The 19,633-nt window shown below is 36.7% G+C and overlaps 1 protein-coding gene across 5 annotated transcripts in view; it reads right to left on the reverse strand.

The window, feature by feature from the left end:
* LOC105465485 (ROS proto-oncogene 1, receptor tyrosine kinase) overlaps positions 1–19,236 on the reverse strand; it is a 142,906-nt gene extending 123,670 nt beyond the window's left edge. For 2 of the 5 annotated variants that reach the window (XM_071096353.1, XM_024787848.2), the window contains exons 1-4: positions 18,706–19,236; positions 11,835–11,879; positions 9,632–9,691; positions 2,682–2,742 (exon numbers count right to left, since the gene is read on the reverse strand). In XM_071096353.1, the coding sequence (XP_070952454.1) occupies positions 2,682–2,742; positions 9,632–9,691; positions 11,835–11,879; positions 18,706–18,828 (289 nt within the window). In that variant the 5' untranslated portion in view covers positions 18,829–19,236. Of the gene's footprint in view, positions 1–2,681; positions 2,743–7,888; positions 7,916–9,631; positions 9,692–11,834; positions 12,025–18,705 lie in introns of those variants that run through there. The other 3 variants (XM_071096351.1, XM_071096350.1, XM_071096352.1) reach the window with 3 other exon arrangements.
* Between the last annotated feature and the right edge of the window lie 397 nt (positions 19,237–19,633).

Here is a 19,633-nt window from a genome sequence, read left to right on the forward strand (position 1 = left end):
CAGATACCAGACATGGACCAATTAAAGTGCATACTCTGTAATCCAGAAAAATCAAAGCCATTGTCATCTGAGGACCTAGCTCACAAAATGGCCCAGCACAACCTTTCTCAGTGATTCTTCTTTTTATAGTTCATTTTTGACTATTATAACTGAATAAGCAAAGCACAGCTCCACTTTCCTTCCCTTTCTTGTTGTGAGACTCTCAATAGCAGGAATTAGGTATGCTGTGGACACCTTGAAGAGGACTCCAATGATGGAGTTATCAGCAGAGTGAGGAAAAATAACCAGGAGGCACCAGAAACGACAAAAGTTGAGAACTAGGCAGAAGTGATCAGTTATATAAGTACAAGTAAATGTAAATATCATAGCTAAACATAGACATATTTCAAAGCCGTGGTGATACATATGAAGAAAAAAGGTAAAGTAGGTTTATGCTAAAATATCAAGGCAAAGAGAGAGCCAAATGAAAAAGGGAAGCTAGACTGAGCTCCATCCTATTTTCAGTACATGGCAGAGTGGGTAAGAAAAGGCTCTGTTACCAGGCAGCTGGGTTATAATTTCAGAGATATCCCTTACCAGCTACGTGGCCTCAAGCAAGTATATAAACTTTGTGCCTCAATTTTCTTACCTGTAAAATGAAGTTAATAATAGTATGTATAACTCTGAGGACAAAAGGAGCTAACACATATTAATTAATGAGAAAAGTGGTCAACTCATAAACGCCTAATGAAAAATAGCTATTTTTGGACAGGCATGGTGACTCATGCCTAGCTACTCAGGAGGCTGAGGCAGGGGGATTGCTTGAGCTCAGGAGTTTGAGGTTACAGTGAGCTGTGATTGTGCCACTGTACTCCATCCTGGGTGATAGAGCGAGACTCTCTCTCTCTGTCTCTCATATGTGTGTGTGTGTGTGTGTGTGTATGCATTTATATTTTGTATAGGCAAATATATATGTTTATTTATTTATTTTAAGATGTTATTAGCTAGTATCATATTCCATCATGTGAAAAGAGACATGAGAGGTATCTAAAACGAACATAGCATACCCACTGTTAAATGACCTAGAAATCAGATGAGTTAAATACAAATAAGGTCTTAGGATCATGGATGAAAGGATTAATTATAACAGACTACAGATATGGTCTTTAAGTACAAATGCTTTTATTTAGACTTGATACATCTCATTTGTTAGTGGTACATAGACATTGATCCATAGCCAATGAGAAAATAAAAATAAAGCATTGATTGCATTTGTATTCTAACAGAATTATATAATTAAGCTGGTAATATAATTTTAGAATATAATAAAGGAATGTAAATAAAAGATTACACACTTCCTCAGTTCTGGTGTCCTTTGTTTCTCAGAAATTTTTTATGGTTCTCTGAACTAAAAGAATTCTCTAACAGTTCCATTTTTTAAGTAGTATAACTTAATAAGTATGTGTTAATACCAGATTGACTAACAATTTGGTATCTAACAATTTGGTAGATGTTTGAAACAAATAAGAAATTGAAAGATGAAACTGTATATTTATTTCATCCTGAAATAAAAATAATTGCATACTAATGGGGCCTGTGTACCTGTTGGTTACTGCACAACTCCTCCAATATTATGATCAGATTGGGTATCACCATCCAACAGATTTCTCATATCTCTGTGCTCCCCTTGAGTGTTTAAAATACTCCATGGCTCCCCATGAGATTGCTGTAATGGCCTGGAGCACATCAGTGTACAGCTTGGAAACCATAAAATATACATTTTATCCACAGCTAATTCCCATAACATAGAAAAAAAATGTAGTATCACTACCTCTCCACAGAAATGTCTAGGGTGTCTTTTGTGGGACACTAAAGGGCAGAAGCAAATCAGAATAGCAAGACAAGATTCCCCTTCCGATTTCCATCAGCCACTGAGAGCAAGGAACAAGCCACTGAGTCAAGGACTACAACGTATGGAAGAGCCAAGCATCCTTCAGACTTAAGGGAACTGTCTACATCTCGGTGGGAGGATGTCCTAGGGAATTCTGGAAATGATATCTGCTGACATCGAAGCTATGACTTATCAAAGCATTGGACTTTTAGAAACTACTGGAGAATTAACACTCTAAGGCAAAGCTACTGTGACACGCCCAGCCTACTCCGAAATCAGGCAGAGGGAGCTGATAAACACCCAAGGCCCCTACTTGCTCAAAATCTAACACGGAGAAGTATAGCTTCTGTACATTTTACAAATTCCTAGAGCCTTTTGAGGACTCATTCACATAGTAGGCACTCTATTGGAGAACTGTTAGCTGAATAATGAAAGGTACATTCAGTACAATATGAGTATACTTTCCAGTCATTAAAACAGTGGCATTCTCTGACATCAAGTCTGCTCAGGATGTACATTTGTCTGTCATTAAGACAGAAGTGAGTGTATCTACTGAACGTGAGGGCAAAATCTGGTCCTAAACATTAGTCATGTACTGTTGCCTCTTTTTTGTTCTGAAAGAAGAATCTTGCTGAATCTTTATCAGAATGGCCTATACGTTTGAAATTACTGATTTCTCTAAGTAGATATTTTTGATCATACTGAGATGTAGAAGTCAAGATGTTTTGAGAGGTGTTTCATTATCTTTACAAAAGTACAAGTCACTAGAGTGGTGCAGCCTATTTTTTAAAAGTCGTGTGTGTCTTCTTACCCAGTACTTCCTCTTCATATGCACCTTCCGCGCTGCTGCAGCCAACCTCACACGACTCCCGCTGTGGAAGACAGACAGCATGACAGTCAGGGCAGCCTTGGTACTGGTTTTGCTGATAAGCTTCAACTAAATTTTGAAATCCAAATATCTAATATGCAAGTGTATCTTTGCCCAATATGTGAGTAAATCTTTGAAATCTACTCTGAGTGCCTAACTTTGAGTGCCTAACACGCAAGTACATGTTTATGTCAACTATTTCCCCTGCAGTAAAATTCCCACTTGCTAGACTGGCGCTTCCCAAACTTTTGACCATGCTCCACAGCAAAAAATAACTTAACAAAACAACTTAGTACACACATACATGTTGAAAAAAAGATTCCTGAAATGATCTTTACTTTTTCCTCCATTTTTAGAAGTTTTATTGAAATACATTCACCTGCCGTAAACTCACTTATTTAAAGTACACAGTTCAGTGCTGTTGGAATATTCAGAGTTGTGCAATAATCACCACAATCTAATTTTAGCACATTTTCATTGTCCCCAAAAGAAACTCCTTTTCTGTGATGTGCTCTTATATGTACAGTGATATTCTATTCTATTGTTTCATTTTGTTTAATGCGACTCTTGGTTGGCTGAATTGATTTGATGACCTTCTAATGTGGCACATCATATAGTTTGAAAAAACACTGAGCTTAGCAGTACAATCATCTGCTTGCCATCTTGGTCAATGTTTTAATGAGCTTAAAACCTAAAACTTTAGAGTAAAATGATGCTTAGGGATTAACTACTTATTTTATATATCCCGGTCTTCCTTGGAAAATTAAAAGTTGACTATAAATTTGTATAGTAGCTGAACATTTTAATGAATATCTTTATACCAATGTTGAGTTTTAAAATTGATGAAAACTTAATGATATTTACATTTTATCTCATTAATGAAAAATACAGTACATAACTTGATGACTGAAACACAAATTTCCTGCAACTCTTAACAGATGCATTAACATCAGCTACAAAACACACACACACACACATACTTGCAGAAAAGGCACATATTGTAAAACTACAACACAATCATGATCAATCTCCCTGCTGTCTTTCAATATGTAACTACAATACCTAGGACAAGATGCTATAGTTTCTCATGGTAATAGCAGAAAGCAGGCACAATACATTTGCCCTAAAAAGAAGAACTATAACTTGCAAATATGAACAGTTCAACGTTTGATTTGCACACTGAAAGGAAGGGTGCCTGATAAACCCAAGTTTGCTTAGTTAAGGATTAATTTAAATACCTTAGTTTGGGTTTGGAATTATTTAATTTCAAGGCTTAGTATACGTTTCACATCCTGTTTACATATTTTAGTGAAGCATTCAACATATTTATTAACTGCAGAGAATAAACAAACCAATTTACAGCAAAATTATTATATAACATGAGGGGGTTTTTTTCTGTAAAAGAAAACTAAGGAGAAGAGAGGAGATGTATTTGGAAATTCAGATTATTATGAAATATAGCTACTCCTGACAATCAGGGGAAATTGTGGTCCTGTTTTTTCTGACATGTTCAGGGGAAATAGATAATAAAATTCCCATCCTTCTGGGAGTTTAAAAGTTATCTCAAGTGGAGGTAAAGCTAACAACTACGTTTCCCTCTCTCTCTCTCTCTCTCTCTCTCTCTCCTCCCCCACTCCAGCCCCCCACTCCTTTCACCTCCCTTCACCCCTCCCTGAACCATGGTGGCAATTCAACATTGGACTTCAAATAAAGTTATCCAGGGTTTCTCAAGCTTGAGTTGCCTGGAGAGAATCTAAAGATGGTTGGATTTAAGGAATTTACAGAATTTGAGCCTGAATGCCCTGGATGGGACATTCATGTGGAACATTCCACGTTACTGAGCTGCCATTTCCACAGTGGAGGCCAAGTTTACTCTTCCCAGGGGCTACATCAGCTAGCTCTCTCTGTTCCTACCCACATTCCCATCATCCTCATCGTAGTCAGTCCATCTTTATTGCCTCTCTGGCTCCACCTTTGGTTTCCCAGACTGGCACATAGGCTGCCAGTGCCCTTTCCAGCTTCTGTAACACAAGGAAGCCTCCCCCACCGCCCTCCATATGAATTGAGGCATTGTTCCCTTAAAAATTATTCTTCCATTCATTCAGAATATTTGAACAATTGGCCTTTTTCATGCCAAGCATGGTTGTGGAGTCTAAGAATACGACAGTAAGCGAGAAAGTTAAATTCCCTGCCTTATAGGACTTCCCTTAGAAGGAGGTAGATAATAACTGAGTGACAAATTTTTAACAAGAAAAAATAATTCTGATAATGAAAATTGCTGGGAAGAAAATAAGTCAAAGCCACAGGTATAGCTAGGTGGAGAAGGAGACTTTATTAGGGTGATCCAAGCCAAGACTTCAGTCATCAGGAGGAGCTGGGCTTGCAGAGATCTGGGTAAAAGCAGAAGCAACAACAGGATGAAAACTTTGAGGCAGGAATGTGTCTTCTATGTCAAGAAAGAGGGAAAGGTCAGTGTGGCCAGCACAGAGACCAAGGGGAGAATGTGAGATGAAGTCAAGACAGGCAGGCAGTGGAGCTGGTAGACCTTTGTAGTTTGTAATTCTTTTCAAAGAGCAGTAAAAAGCCATTGAAATGTTTCAGGTACAATAAGACCAATTGGCTATAATAAGATCTATTTTGACTATTGTATATTATATATATAAATATATATATATTCTATTGTTTCATTCTATATATAGCTATATAGCCAAAGGCCAAGATGCGATGATAAGATCTAATTTGCATTTTAAATTATCAGGGATAAGCCATCTCACTAGCTATCATCATTTTCCAAGTTCTGTTTCACTGAGCTATCACTTTCAAGATTATTCCTTCCAAGAAATACGAATTGCAAAAATGACAACCTTCCTATGTTCAAACACCAGTGAGTAAGGAGTCTGATTTCCTAAAGGTGTGGACAACTGAGGTGAAAGAAAGAAAGAAAGAAAGAAAGAAAGAAAGAAAGAAAGAAAGAAAGAAAGAAAGAAAGAAAGAAAGAAAGAAAGAAAGAAAGACAGAAAGAAAGAAAGAAAGAAAGAAAGAAAGAAAGAAAGAAAGAAAGAAAGAAAGAAAGAAAGAAAGAAAGGATGGATAGATGATAGACTGATAGATACATGATAGATAGATATAGATAGATATACATATAGCACATATTCCTGTTCAGTTCTACTTTATTTAAAGTGAAACATTTTAAAGTGTAAAACAGCAAAGTATAAAGAGAAAGAATAGTTATACAAGTTATAACACTGAGAGGAAAGATTTATACTACATAAGCACAGAAAACTGAGCAGCATAATGATTAACAAAGAATTAGCACACTACAAATCTAATCCTGGGTTTCTTCGATGCTTTAAAGGCTCTCTCTCCCTGATTTTTCTGACACTGGTACATTTATTCTAGGGACTATTCTTTGGGGTAATTTTGCTTTCATCACATAAAAGGATTCGCAGGCAATTTTTTTTTTCTATCTCAATCAGGAGAGACCTTTAATTGTCTCTTTACATATGGGTGATTTGTCTTCTCTGTTTTCTCTCTTCTTACCCAACCCTCACCTCCACCCACTCCCAAGAAAAATTGCTCAGATGTGATTTTTATAACCAACCAGTTATAACTGAGAAAACATGCCAATTTAATTTTTCATTTGTATTTTTGCTCTCTATTAAGAGGGAATTTTTCTGTTTTACGAATGAACAATAATTTATACTCCTTCCCCAGGCTCTGGTTACCAGTTTCAAGGATATTTAAAAAGAATACAACATAGGTTTTAAAGTTTTTTTCTTTAGGGAACAGTCGTGCTATGTTTCCCAGGATGCTCTCAAGCTCCTGACCTCCAGCAACCCTCCTACTTCAGCCTCCCAAATAGCTGGGACTACAGGTGCACACCACCATACCCAGCGAACACAGGTTTTAAACTCATAAATAATGTAGCTTCTTCATATCACCTATTGTCAAATAACCTTATTTTGAAGGGATGAAATACAGGACAGATAAGCTCAGCTGAAGACTAAGTAGGAAACATCAAAACGTCAAGGTCTCTTTGAAAGAGAGAAAATCAAGTGCAGCAGAGGTTGCTTAGAGGACCGTAAGTACACCTGGGCAGGGCAATGTGAGACATCGCTTACCATTGGGAGAAGGGGTGGGGAGAAGCTGTGTTGCAAAATGTTGGCAAAGGATTTTGTTGCATAAGAAAGAAAATTGCGGCCAAGCTTGGGGGCTCATGCCTGTAATCCCAGCACTTTGGGAGGCTGAGGCAGGTGGATCACTTGAAATCAGGAGTTTGAGACCAGCCTGGCTAACGTGGTGAAACCCCATCTCTACTAAAAATACAAAGTCAGCCAGTCATGGTGGCGCGTGCCTGTAGCCCCAGCTACTCGGAAGGCTGAGGCAGGAGAATAACTTAAACCAGGGAGGCAGAGGTTGCAGTGAGCCAAGAATGTACCACTGCACTCCACTCTGGGTGACAGTGTGAGACTGTGGGAAGAAAGAAAGAGAGAGAGAGAGGAGGGAGAAAGAGTGGGAGAAAGCAAGAAAGCAAGAAAGAAAGCAATAGAGCAAGAGAGAAAGAAAGAAAAAAAGAAAGAAAGAGAGAGAGAGAAAGAGAGAAAGAAGAGAGAGAAAGAAAGAAAGAAAGAAAGAAAGAAAGAAAGAAAGAAAGAAAGAAAGAAAGAAAGAAAGAAAGAAAGAAAGAAAGAGAGTTGCAATTAAAGCATTCTCTTTTCATGTCCTATATTTAAAGGTAGAGCACTATACATTGTGGGGAAGAAAATGGAGTCAGCAGAGGTATCTCTGAATGTGCCTCTTCCTTCTCTCCCCTCCATTACCCCAACTCCAACTCTGCCCAGAGTCCAGGGATTATAACCTCCCAAACCAGATTACAGTAATATACATATATATATATAGTGAATGTGTGTATATGAACATAGGAACATATATATTATATACATGCACATAGACACATAAAACAGTAAATATTTGTGCCAAAACTGAATTTTACAGTCATTCGTATACTCAGAATAATAACACTATCAGGAAGAATGTCTCAGTGCACTGAGAATAACTTAGGTTTCTTCACTCCTGTTTTAAAAACTTTTTAGAGACCAGAGATAAAGACATGTGGCTTAATGACATCTTTTTAGTGATTGCCAACTCACCTCACAAATGGTGGCATAAGTATCATTCTGCATAGAAAAACAAAAAAGACTACTTAAAATCTCGAAAGTTGTAAATAATTTTAATGACACTGAGCTGTACATTCATTTCAAATTAATTTATTGCCCCACCATTGATAAACAACCAAAAAGCCAACAAAAACAAAGGAGCCCAGAGCAGGACCTCCTGTCTAGGCAGGACACTGTATAAACAGCTCTAAAAATTAAGCTGTTTGCATCACTGGAAAAACGGGAGAATATGATGTCCACCAGAAAAATCTCAGCAGGCTGAGGTAATCCGTGGTGGACCAAGTTAGAGAGTGAAAGAGTATTTGCAAATGCCAAAGGTAAACAGAACAGGAAATGAAACCACCAATAGCTCTTGCTAGCAAAGGACTGCAGATTCCTCTGCCTGTGCTGGCCCCTGCAGCAGCCACACGGCCTCCTGGATTGTTTCCCAGCAACAAATGGTGCTTTCCATTCATTCCTTCAGCAAATGTTGACTGAGCAGCTGCTATATGCCCCGCACTATATTCAGTGAGATAACAATCTAAAAAAGACAGAGAGCATCCTGCCCCAACAGAGCTTACATGTTGGGATAAAAGATATAAACACACAATAGACAAATTATTTGTCTGAGTTGCAATTTCTGAGAAATATTTAATAGCTACTACGTCCAGCTAACATATGCTGTACCTTGTGGTAACTTCCATTCTGTGAGGCACTCAGTCACAAATGTGAGAGTGGGCATAAGTAACTGCTATAATAGAAGTTTGCAAGGACACACTATATAAGAAAAACTATGAATATGCTCTAAAAACTATGCATATAAAAAGAGGTTAAAGCATTATTTAAATCTCATGTTATAATTTAACTCATTAATAGAAAACAGCATTAGGATTCCCCAGCATTACCACAATTCTTATTGATTTAACAACCCTGACGTGAACAACCTAAATAAGGGAACCCACTTTTAAAAGGCAAAATTCTTAATCATGTGATCAGAGTAGTTACAGCATGACAGGCTCTATCTTTAGGAGAAAGATTCTCTTATTATCCTAAAATGGATAAGGAATGTAAAGTACCAAGGGGTTAAGTGCCTTAAATTACACACTGAGTGGCAAAAGCCAGGCTACATAATAAAATGAAAAATAAAGTATCTGGGGATGTATTTCCTACATAAAGTGGAATAAACCAGGTGTTTGTGGCCCTGAATTAGATACCTACCATATTTTCTACATAGAAACTTTGAACATGACCTACGACCCTGGTGTCCAAAATGTGGTCTGGGAACCACCAGCATTTCAACACTTGGGAGCTTGTTACAAGCGCAGCATCTCAGGGCCCACCCAAGACCTATTGAATCAGAATCAGCATTTTAATAAGATCCCAGATAATTGCACATTAAAATTTGAGAAGCATAGGCCTAGGAAATTTAACAAATACCGAACATTCCACTACAAGACATTTATAGTTTTGGAGCAATTGAGCATTCCTGGGTTCTGTGATTTGCAATAACCTTCCATGACCTCTAGTTGCATTAAAAATGTTAATCTCAATCTCTTTTCCATTACTGTGTATTATCTAGGCTATCGGTTTTTCAGTTTTGTTTTGTTTTGTTTTGCTTTGTCTTGGGGTCAAGCAAACTAGTTGAAAGCCAATGGAAATGCAAATGGGAATTCTCTTACACAACTTTCCTCTTGAAAGAAACACCAGTATCAAAATAGAAATCTAATTAATACTTACACACTTTAAAGCACAGTTTTTCTGATCTACAGAGTTCCAAAAGTGACATCCTTGGATGCACTGCAAGAGACAATAACAGACAATGGTGAGTGATTGAAGAAATGTGACTTTTTCTTGTTACCTGAAAGTACAATGTAGTAACAAAAAGCATCACCCTGTGTTTTAGAAATAGAAATCTACCAAGAAACCTGAGGCCTCCAAAGGATCTGGAATTTTGGGATTCCAAACAGAGCTGTCATATCTACAGGTAGAACAAGGCTTGTGGCTCACTGCAGAGCAGCAGAGTTGCTGAGTGGAGTTAAGCCTGGCATGGGCAGGCCTAGAAGCCAGAGAACAGCCAACCTTCAAGGAAGACACTGTACACTGGGTAGCTGTCAAAGGTAAAGCCCAGGACAATGTGGCATTGAGTATATCCTGGGTCCCTAAGGTGTCCTCACATATCAAGCAAAACTCAAAACTGGAGATTCAACCAGATGGTAGCATGTCAAAACCTAAATAGGTAGACAGTTTGGGGAGTAAGCTGCCTACTAGCAGCTTTCACCCCATAGCTGCCCTGAAAACCCTGAGTTGCCCTGACCTGCTATTGGACAGATTTGACACATTTTTTCTTACCTTACTTGATTCAGCTGTGCCTGTCTTGACCATTCCTTCCACAGGCCATGGTGGCACCTGGATTCCTTTTTCTTCCTGCTCAGTCTCCTTTGCCATCTCTTTTTGCCTCTCTCCACCCCTTTGGTGTTTGTGTTCTATCCTCAGCTTTTTCTCCCATCACTCTTCTAGTTCTCCTGGAGCGAGTTCATCCCCTACCTCAGCTTCAAGTGATCTCGATGTTGATATCCCCCAAACTTCTAACTGCAGCTGAGGCTCCTTCCTGAGCCCCAGACCCAGATATCCACTGGTTCATTAGATGTCTCCATTTAAGTTCCTACAAGCACTTCAAATTCATCATGTGGAATTCAATTCCTCACTTTCGACCTTTAAATTTGCTCTTTCTCCTGTGTTTCCCATTAACATGCTACATTCTCCTGAGTTGTCCAAGCCAGGAACCAGGGTGTCTTCTTCTCTCACCCCACTCTCCCCTCTCACGGAAAACCCATCACCAAGTCCTATTGACTTCTCTGGTCATTAACTAAAATCCATCTGGGTTCATCACTCACTGCCTCAATTTTCTGCTTTGCCATTTACCACTTGCCAAAAACCTTAGGGGGGGACCCCTCTTGTTCCCACATTTGGAGTGACTTTAAAAAAAAAAAAACCGGGCCACACTCTTCTCTTACCTAAAATTCTATATGTCTCTCCATCACCTTGTGAGTTAAGACCAACTTAGCAAGCATAGCAGACAAAGCCCTTCATGATCTGGCTCCATGTAACTTGGCAATTGGTCTTCCACCTCCCTACCCTCTATACATGTACCCCGTTTTCCAAGCAAGCTGAAATACTCAGTTTCCTTAACAACTTAGGCTACTTCACACCTTTGTGACACAAAGGGCTTTCTTGACACAAAGGGCCTTCTCTGATCAATATGCCTTTTCCCATCTGGTCCATCTGGAAAACGCTTCCTCTTTCTAGTTTTAGTTTGAAGGCTTTGCAGGCAAGTGAGGTGCCTTTTACTCTTGTGTATTCTCCCTTCACTCCTCACCCACACCACAATTCTGGTTCTGATGATGCTGCCTGGCCCTAATTTTATGCATATGTCTATCTCTCTGGTTTCAAGTATGTATCTCAAAAAGGTTGAGAGTCCTTTTAAACAGAGGCCCTATTTTTTTCATTGTTAAATTTCTAGTTCCTGGCACAGTGCCTTGTGCATACTTATACCTTAAGTCACTAAACACTTGGTAAACAAATGAATACATGTGCAGAACAGTAATAAAACCATACAACGTAACTGTTAGAAGAAATATTAGAGATGATCTCAAATAACACATAATAAAACTAAATCTCAGAAAAATTAAGTAATTAGTCCAAAGCCACACAGTTATATAGAGACAAAATCATGCACTTGGATTGGTCCTGTGCTGTTTCCACTTCAACACACTTCATTTTTATATAAATTCGGACTTCTCATTATTTTCAATTGGTCTTCTTCCAGCAAGGATCAATGAGATTTTACTTAGCAATTCTTACTGTGATAAAACTTGATCATCGTCCCTTCATTATCAACACAACCATTGTAAAATTCTTGACAATTGAAGAAATTACTTACCGGTTCACTCAGATTATGTGGTGTGCCAAGGTCAAGCTGCTGGCCCTGAAACGAAGAAGGAGGTAGTAAACACCAGCTATCAGTACTGGGTTCCGTGTAACTAACACACCTTTTTAAAAAGCTTCCTGAAATAACGTTCTCCTCAGCATTTTGTAACGTAAAGTAAGGAGCCAAATGTTTTAAAGGCATTAAATTCATCACTACCAGACAAATTATAGATATAACGCAAATTATAGATACAATGTCTAAGAACTTTGCAGGAACCAAAAAGGTGGGAGTAAGAGTGTGGCTATAGAGAGAGAGTCTCACGCAGAATTAAATAATCCTGCGGCATTGGTCAGTTAATCTAGTCAAAGGACTCCTAGGTTAGTGATGAATTGTGTTCAGACTTTTCCTTTTTAAAATTAAGGGCAGAGAGAAAATGCAAATTGGTATAAATAAAACATAAGATTACTCTTTTATTGCTCACATACAAATTTTAAGAACTTTTTTATACTGGAGGAAAATAAAAGAAATGGGAACTAAGGACAAAGATCTATAAATTGCTCATTATCTCTCTGGTCATAATTTGAATAGAGTCCTTCATAAACAAGACAGTTTATAAAGGATGGCAATACTGGGCCATCACATAATCAGATAAGTACCCACATAGTGTTCCATGCTTGGTAGAGAGAAGAGAGCTGCATTCTGTCACTGAGCTCACCGAGCTCACTGAGCATGCTCCTCCTTTCCATCCATTTGGCTCTTCACTCCATCCTCAGCAGCTAGAACACTGCCTGATAGAAATAGGTGTTCAATAAATACTGATATGCTAAAGGAGTAAATCCACTAATTCCAAGTGGTTTCCCACATAAGGATGCTTCAGAAGTCCCTTGGAAACATTATCCGATGGTTTAATAATGTGTGGGTTGACTTGAAAAGTAATCAGACTCAAGAACCAAAGAACACATGTTGCCTATTTTTTTCTTTAATTTGAAGCATGAGTGAGGATTCCTTCAAACTCCATTCCCTAACTGGTCATATTTGTAGGAAAAGAAGAAGGATGATTATTTGCTTTTGTTTTTAGATAATAAACATTTAGATACTAAGAATTCTATCTGTTGATGAATTTTGCAACCAAGTGCTTAATAGTACTTTGTTTTCATGATTTTGTTCAAAAGGTGGTTGAATCACAAATAAAAATCAGGTGAGAGACAATGAGTTCAAAATTGAATCTTTTCCTATCCTTTCAGAAATGCATGTTAGCTCATAAAAGCAAAAGGGTGGATGCTGGGTAGTTTTTGTCTTCCATTTTAAACAGTAGGAGAGCAGAGATGTTTCTTGATGATCATAGTCACATTGTAGCAGTAGTGAGTCCTTCCGATGGCTCTTCTCAGGAGGAAATTTAACGGGCTAAGTGAAATGACCATCAAGTGGTCTTGCGCAAGGTAACCTCCACAGTCAGGTCTAAGAGTTTCTGATAAGGCAGATTTTGTCAACACTCTTCCTTAATCTCCACTCATTCCCCATTCTTCTCCTCACAATTACAATAGCTAACATTTATTGAAGTATTGCTGTGGTCCAGGCACTCTTACAGGTGTTTTACACTAAATCTGATTGAATCATCTCAGCAACCCTATAAGGTAGGTGCCATAATTAACCTCATTTTACAGCTGAGGCACAGGGAAGTTTAGTAAATTACCTGGATTAGGATTTGAAGGGGGCAGAGTGATTGACTCCAGAACCTGTGCTCTTAACCAGATGCCTTCCATAATCTCCACCAAATCACATTTTTCATTTTGAACATTAGGATCCCCGCTGGTTTACCTTAGCTCCAACTGCTCCAATTATCTGCTTCCAAGAGTCAAATTCAGTCCCAGATCTCAAGCTTTCTTAACCTAATACCTACTTCTTGAGATAAGCTTTCCTATTCTGCCCACCTTAGCCAGAACTAATTTCATTCTGTACTTCCTGCCCTAATAAATGGAACAGAGCAGAATGATCTGTATTTTAATTTCACATGATATTTGCTCCCAGTGTGATATTCTGAAAGTTACCTGTGCCATCTAAACTTAGTGTTCGCATCCAGGACATAAGTAGGATAATACTTAATTCATAAGCTTCTGTGAAGATTCAATTAAATGCATTAATTATTACAGTGCAGTGCAGGCACTTAGAAATGTATTAGTAGTGTTATGTCCCAACTTGCTATTAACAGCCTTTTGCATACATATCTTTGGTTAGTTATGCAATAATATCCTCAGAAAAATTTGATGTATAAGATTAGAGGTATATTTTCTCTTTCAATTTTGACATTTAATAACCCATTCTTTTCTAGAAATTTATCCATTTACATCCAAACAACAATTCATGAAAATGGCAGTTTACTCATACTTTTTCCAACTATAAATGTTTTTATCTTTGCTAATTTGATAGAAGAAAAATTGATAATTTGCTTTTATTCTGCAATTCTGTGGTTGCTGTGAGGTTGCATATCTATCACATGCTTTTCAGCCATTTATTATATATATGTATGTATGTATGTATGTCCAATACCTTTGGGAGTACAAGTTACATAAATTGTATAGTGGTGAAGTCTGAGATCTTAGTGCACCTGTCACCCAAGTAGTATACATTGTACCCAACATGTAGTTTTTCATCCCTCACTCCTCTCCTTCCCTCCCTCTTCTGAGTCTCCAAAGTCCATTATACCAGTCTGTATGCTTTTGTGTACCCATAGCTTAGCTACCACTTATAAGTGAGAATATGTTGTATTCGGTTTTCTATTCCTGGCCTAATAATGGCCTCCACAGAATAATGACCTCCGGCTCCATCCAAGTTGCTGCAAAGACATTATTTCATTCCTTTTTATGGCTGAGTAGTATTCCATGGTGTGTATATATCACATTTTTTATCCACTCATTGGTTGATGGAAACTTATACTTCTTTTTTGAAGTGGCTGTTTATATTCTAAATTCATCTTACGTGCTTTTATGTGTATCAGGGATTTTTTCTTTAAAAACATTATATATCATGTGTAATACTTTTTTCCACTTTTTGGCTTTGCTGTTATTGTATTCTGTTGTCATAACAGTTTAAGTTTGAAAGTAGTCAAATTTATTGATAATTTCTTTTCCGGGAGTCTAAATTTTTTAATTAGGCTTTTTAAGGCATTTCCACTTCAAGATTACAGAAACAGTCACCCCTAATTTCTTCTAATATTTTTATGAGGTAAACTCTTGCTTTGTTTTGTTTCTGTTTGTATTTAAGTAAACTTTTCTGTTTTTGTTTTTTAGAAACAGAGTCACCCAGGCTGGAACACTGTGGTATGATCACAGCTGACTGCAGCCTCGACCTCCCAGCTCAATCAATCCTCCCACCTCAGCCTCCTGAATAGCTGGGACTACAGGTGCACGCCACCAAGCCCAGCTAATTTTTGTATTTGTTGTAGAGATGGGAGTCTCACCATGTTGCCCAGGGTGGTCTCAAACTCCTGGGCTGAAGGGATCTGTCCGCCTCAGCCTCCCATAGTGCTGGAATTACAGGCATGAGCCATTGCACTCAATCAAAAGTCATGCCCTTTTACAAAATATATCCTGAAATTTATTTGAATCTGGCAGTTATGTAGAATATGTAGAATAATTTTTTATTCAGTTATGTAGAATATACAGTTATGTAGAATAATTTTTTATTCTAAATGGATAGCAACTCATTGGTTTGAATTATCATCTTTATCATATTTTACATTCCTTTATGTACATAGTTTTTTTTGTTGTATTCTGTTTTACTCATAGGTTTATTCCTGTATGAATAAAAACTATGTTAATTTGTGAATATCTTATAAAAGTCAGAATTATGATCTTATTATATTATTTTGTTTTAATGTTATATATTGATATACAAGACAAGTTTTCATGTCTGTACATTAATTTTTTAAAAATCTTCCAAATCCTATTATTTCTACTAGTCTTTAAGTTGATTTTCAGTTTATTTCTTTGGAACTTGAGATACAAATCAGAAATAAATATATTGTCATCACCCTTTAATATTATAAAAACATGTCATGCTTGTAATAGCCTTTAACTGTCTATAGTGATAGAAACCTTGATACCTCAATATTTGATAACTTACTTTAGGGTATTGATTACATAATTTACTTCTTTTGTATTCCCAATTGCATCCACCACAGAGCTGAATATACATAGATACCTAGGAAAATGTATTGAATGGATTCCATTGAATAAATTGATATTGAATGAAATTTATTGAATGGAATTGATACTCCTGAGCCATTCTCAATGTTAGTTCCTCAGTTGTTGCGATTTGTTAATTCAAAAGAAAAGGGGGGTTGTGATGTAATTCAGGAATGGAAAACCAAACATCGTATGTTCTCACTGATAAGTGGGAGCTAAGCTATGAGAACACAAAGGCATAAGAATGATACAATGGGCTTTGGGGACTAAGGGGAAAGAGTGGGAGCGGGGTGAGGGATAAAAGACTACAAACACGGTGCAGTCTATACATGGCTGATGGGTGCACCAAAATCTCACAGATCACCACTAAAGAATTTACTCATGTAACCAATTACCACCTGTTACCCCAATAACTTATGGAAACATTAAAAAAGGGTTTTGTTGCTAAAGAAGATGGGAAAATTATGATTAAACAAAGCCTTTAATATGTTATTGTGGCCTGTGAATCTACAAAAAGAGGGCATAGCAAAATACACTTCCACAAATTATTCAACCATGAATTCTTTTTTTTTCTCATAAAAGATCTCACAACACTAGTGTTCTGAAGAGCATTAATTATTTGTTGTTTTCTGCAGCACATGGCATCTAGAATTCAAAAAAAATTTTCAGTTAATACTTCCAACTAGTACATGTAGATCTCTGTTAACGTAAGCTAAAATTAATGTGAAATACCAATGCTCAAGCATAGAACTATGCTTTGTGCATTTTGGCCTGCAACTCTTAACATTTTTTTTTAGACAAGACATTCTTTTGTGTGTGTGTGTGTCTGTGTGTGTGTGTGTGTGTGTGTGTGTAAGAAAACATTTCTCAATATCAAGAATCACCCAAAAAATTATAGATGACCTTCAGAGTAAATACCCATGTTTTTAAAATGACGCAGAAAATATAATAAACTTGAGCACTTTGTATATCCTCTCCTGTGAACCATGGTTACATTCAATTGTACATTCACTTCACTTTTGTCCCTCCAGGCCTTATGTCGGAACGTGTAGTACTTTCACTGGTCAAATTGGCAGACCGTGTCTCTCTTGCTGTTGCCACACATCAGCTGTGCCTTTCTCTGTAGGTGGTGAACGGAAGGCAACTCAACAAAAGAACAAACTGTCTATTCCTACTGCCAAACCCTGAAAGCAAGGAGCCCACACAAAAAGATAAGAATAAATAAAACTACAGTAAAATAAAATGGAGACTGCAATATTGGAAACAACTAAAATTAGTTTCAGTAGCAGAGAAATTAACAAATAAATTATGGTGGTACATTCATATAATGGAATACTCTAAAGATATTAAAGATTCTGTTTCTAAAAACATTTTAGGGTCTAGGGGAAAACTCACAATATAATGTAATGAAAAAGCTGGATGCATAACTGTGTGTAAATTATAGATATATATGTACACATATATACATGAGGAAAAATACTAAGAGAAAATTCAATCTAAAGGTTACTAGGGGTGGAATTATACGTTTTTTATTTTTCTCTAGTTCTTTATCTTATAAATATTTTATTTAAAATGTATATTCTTATTATAATTAGAAAAAAATTAAAATCTTTTTTAGAAAAGAAAATATTTAGTTTTCCATTTAGTAGTTGAAATATTTAGTAGTTCCATTCTTCCATTTTTATGTTTGGGTTACAAATATAAAAAACCAGAGCATGCAATTCTGTATTAAAAGCAATGAAGTCTTTGGCAAAGATTTATATAAAATACTAAACTTTTTTAAAAATGCTACTAACCATGGTAAGCTTAAGTAGTGTTTTAAACTACAGTTTAAATCAAAAGTGTATAAGCACAAGTTTCTTTTTTAATCTGTCACAGAATTCTACCTCCAACATTGTAGCATAATATAATGAGTACTATATTTAGTACTTGTATTATGTTTAAAAGTATGGCTGTAGATAGGGGCATATGTAAACTATCATGATATATTATTTGTCTTTAGACAGGAAGAGTGCATTTCTCTGTCTATAGAGTATTTGGTTTTTAAAGTTAATTCAGTAACTGTTTCAAGCACAACTAAATTACAACTGAAGAGATGGTACAATAGTTAGAGAAGGGATGACACCCAGAAATGAGAATGAAAGCATAAATTTCCATATAAAAAACTCACTAACTAAAATTACAAATGCACAAACAGAAATAAAGAAATGTACAAATAAGTATTGCTTTAAAATATAATATTATTTTACATGGCATCTGTATCTGCTTCCTTTTTCATCCAGCTTCCTACACAGCTGGAATTAGCAGGCATTATCCTATGGTCAAACCTATTTCATGTTTCAAGACAACTATTAATGACTTTGTAATAAATGAGTTTAAATAGAAATTTTCAAGTGTATAAAATTGGCAAAATTGATTCCATTTAAACTTCCTTTACCCAATCCTCTAGACCAAAAAATATATGACCAGGTACCCTAAAGAAATAAAATAGCCTGCTTTATCTTCTGCAATTATAAGTGCTGCTAACTTATTTAAGAAAAACTAATCTATCTTGCATTGTTGCTACCACTTCTCATAAGAAAACTGCTCATAAAGAGAAAACAATTATATCAGTTATAACAAGCTGAATTCTACATGTTCCAGTTCCTGCAAAGACAAATATTAGATTGCGAGACTTACCAGATTAGTTACAGACTTACCAGATTAGTTACACACGACTTTAGGCAGCTATTTAAAACTGTACACTGCACCACAGAAATCCATAGGCAGCCAAGAGTTGCAAAATTGACAAGTTTCGGAATAAGACAGTAAATGTTCTTCATCACTCCACCAATGGCAGATTTTTAGATGGCCGGTCTTCTAATTTTCTCCATTTTGCTGTATGAATTATTTGGGCTTCATCACTTCAATTGGAGGAGTAGCTGATGGATTTTGTTTTGTTTTGCTATATTAGGATATATTTGCCTTTTGAAATAACATTTAGCCTTTTTAGTTTAGACCTTTGAATCCTTGAAAGCTTGTAACAGTTCCATAAGAGTTATTTCATAATAGCTTCCTTTTACTCCCATAAAGAAAGTCACCCACTGATTAAAGGTTAGTTCTTAGAAGAGCACTTCACGTGGAAATTAAACAAAGAAAACGAATTGTATTTCAGCAAGGGTGTGACACATCCATAGTCTGAAACTGGAACATTTCAGTGGGTCGTCCACCACGTTACTTCTCTGAGCTCTTTTCAGCTCTGCAGGGAATTGGGTTTTGACCACGTATGCTTTAGCAAACAGTAGCACTACTATAATAAAAAATTATTGAAAAAATAGAAGCACCCAAATCAAGCAATGCAACTGAAAGAGAAAACAGAACTCAGAAGCCAAATACATATTTTTAAATTTAAGAGCAAACAAAGCTGAAATTAATAGAAAAATAGCCTGGGAGTGAGTTAAAAACAAGGAAGTTTGTTAGAGCACTCTCAGAACTTTACTACATATTAACTAAAATACTGCCTTATCAGGTCTATTGAGAAAGCTGAAACTAGTTACCAGAAACCTAAGATATGTTCAAGTGTCTGCCTTGAGAAGGAAACATTGTACAAGATTTCTTTCTTTCTTTCTCTTTCTTTCTTTCTTTCTT

Source organism: Macaca nemestrina, chromosome 5 (genome assembly GCF_043159975.1).
Source record: "Macaca nemestrina isolate mMacNem1 chromosome 5, mMacNem.hap1, whole genome shotgun sequence".
In the NCBI taxonomy this organism is placed as follows: Eukaryota; Metazoa; Chordata; class Mammalia; order Primates; family Cercopithecidae; genus Macaca; species Macaca nemestrina.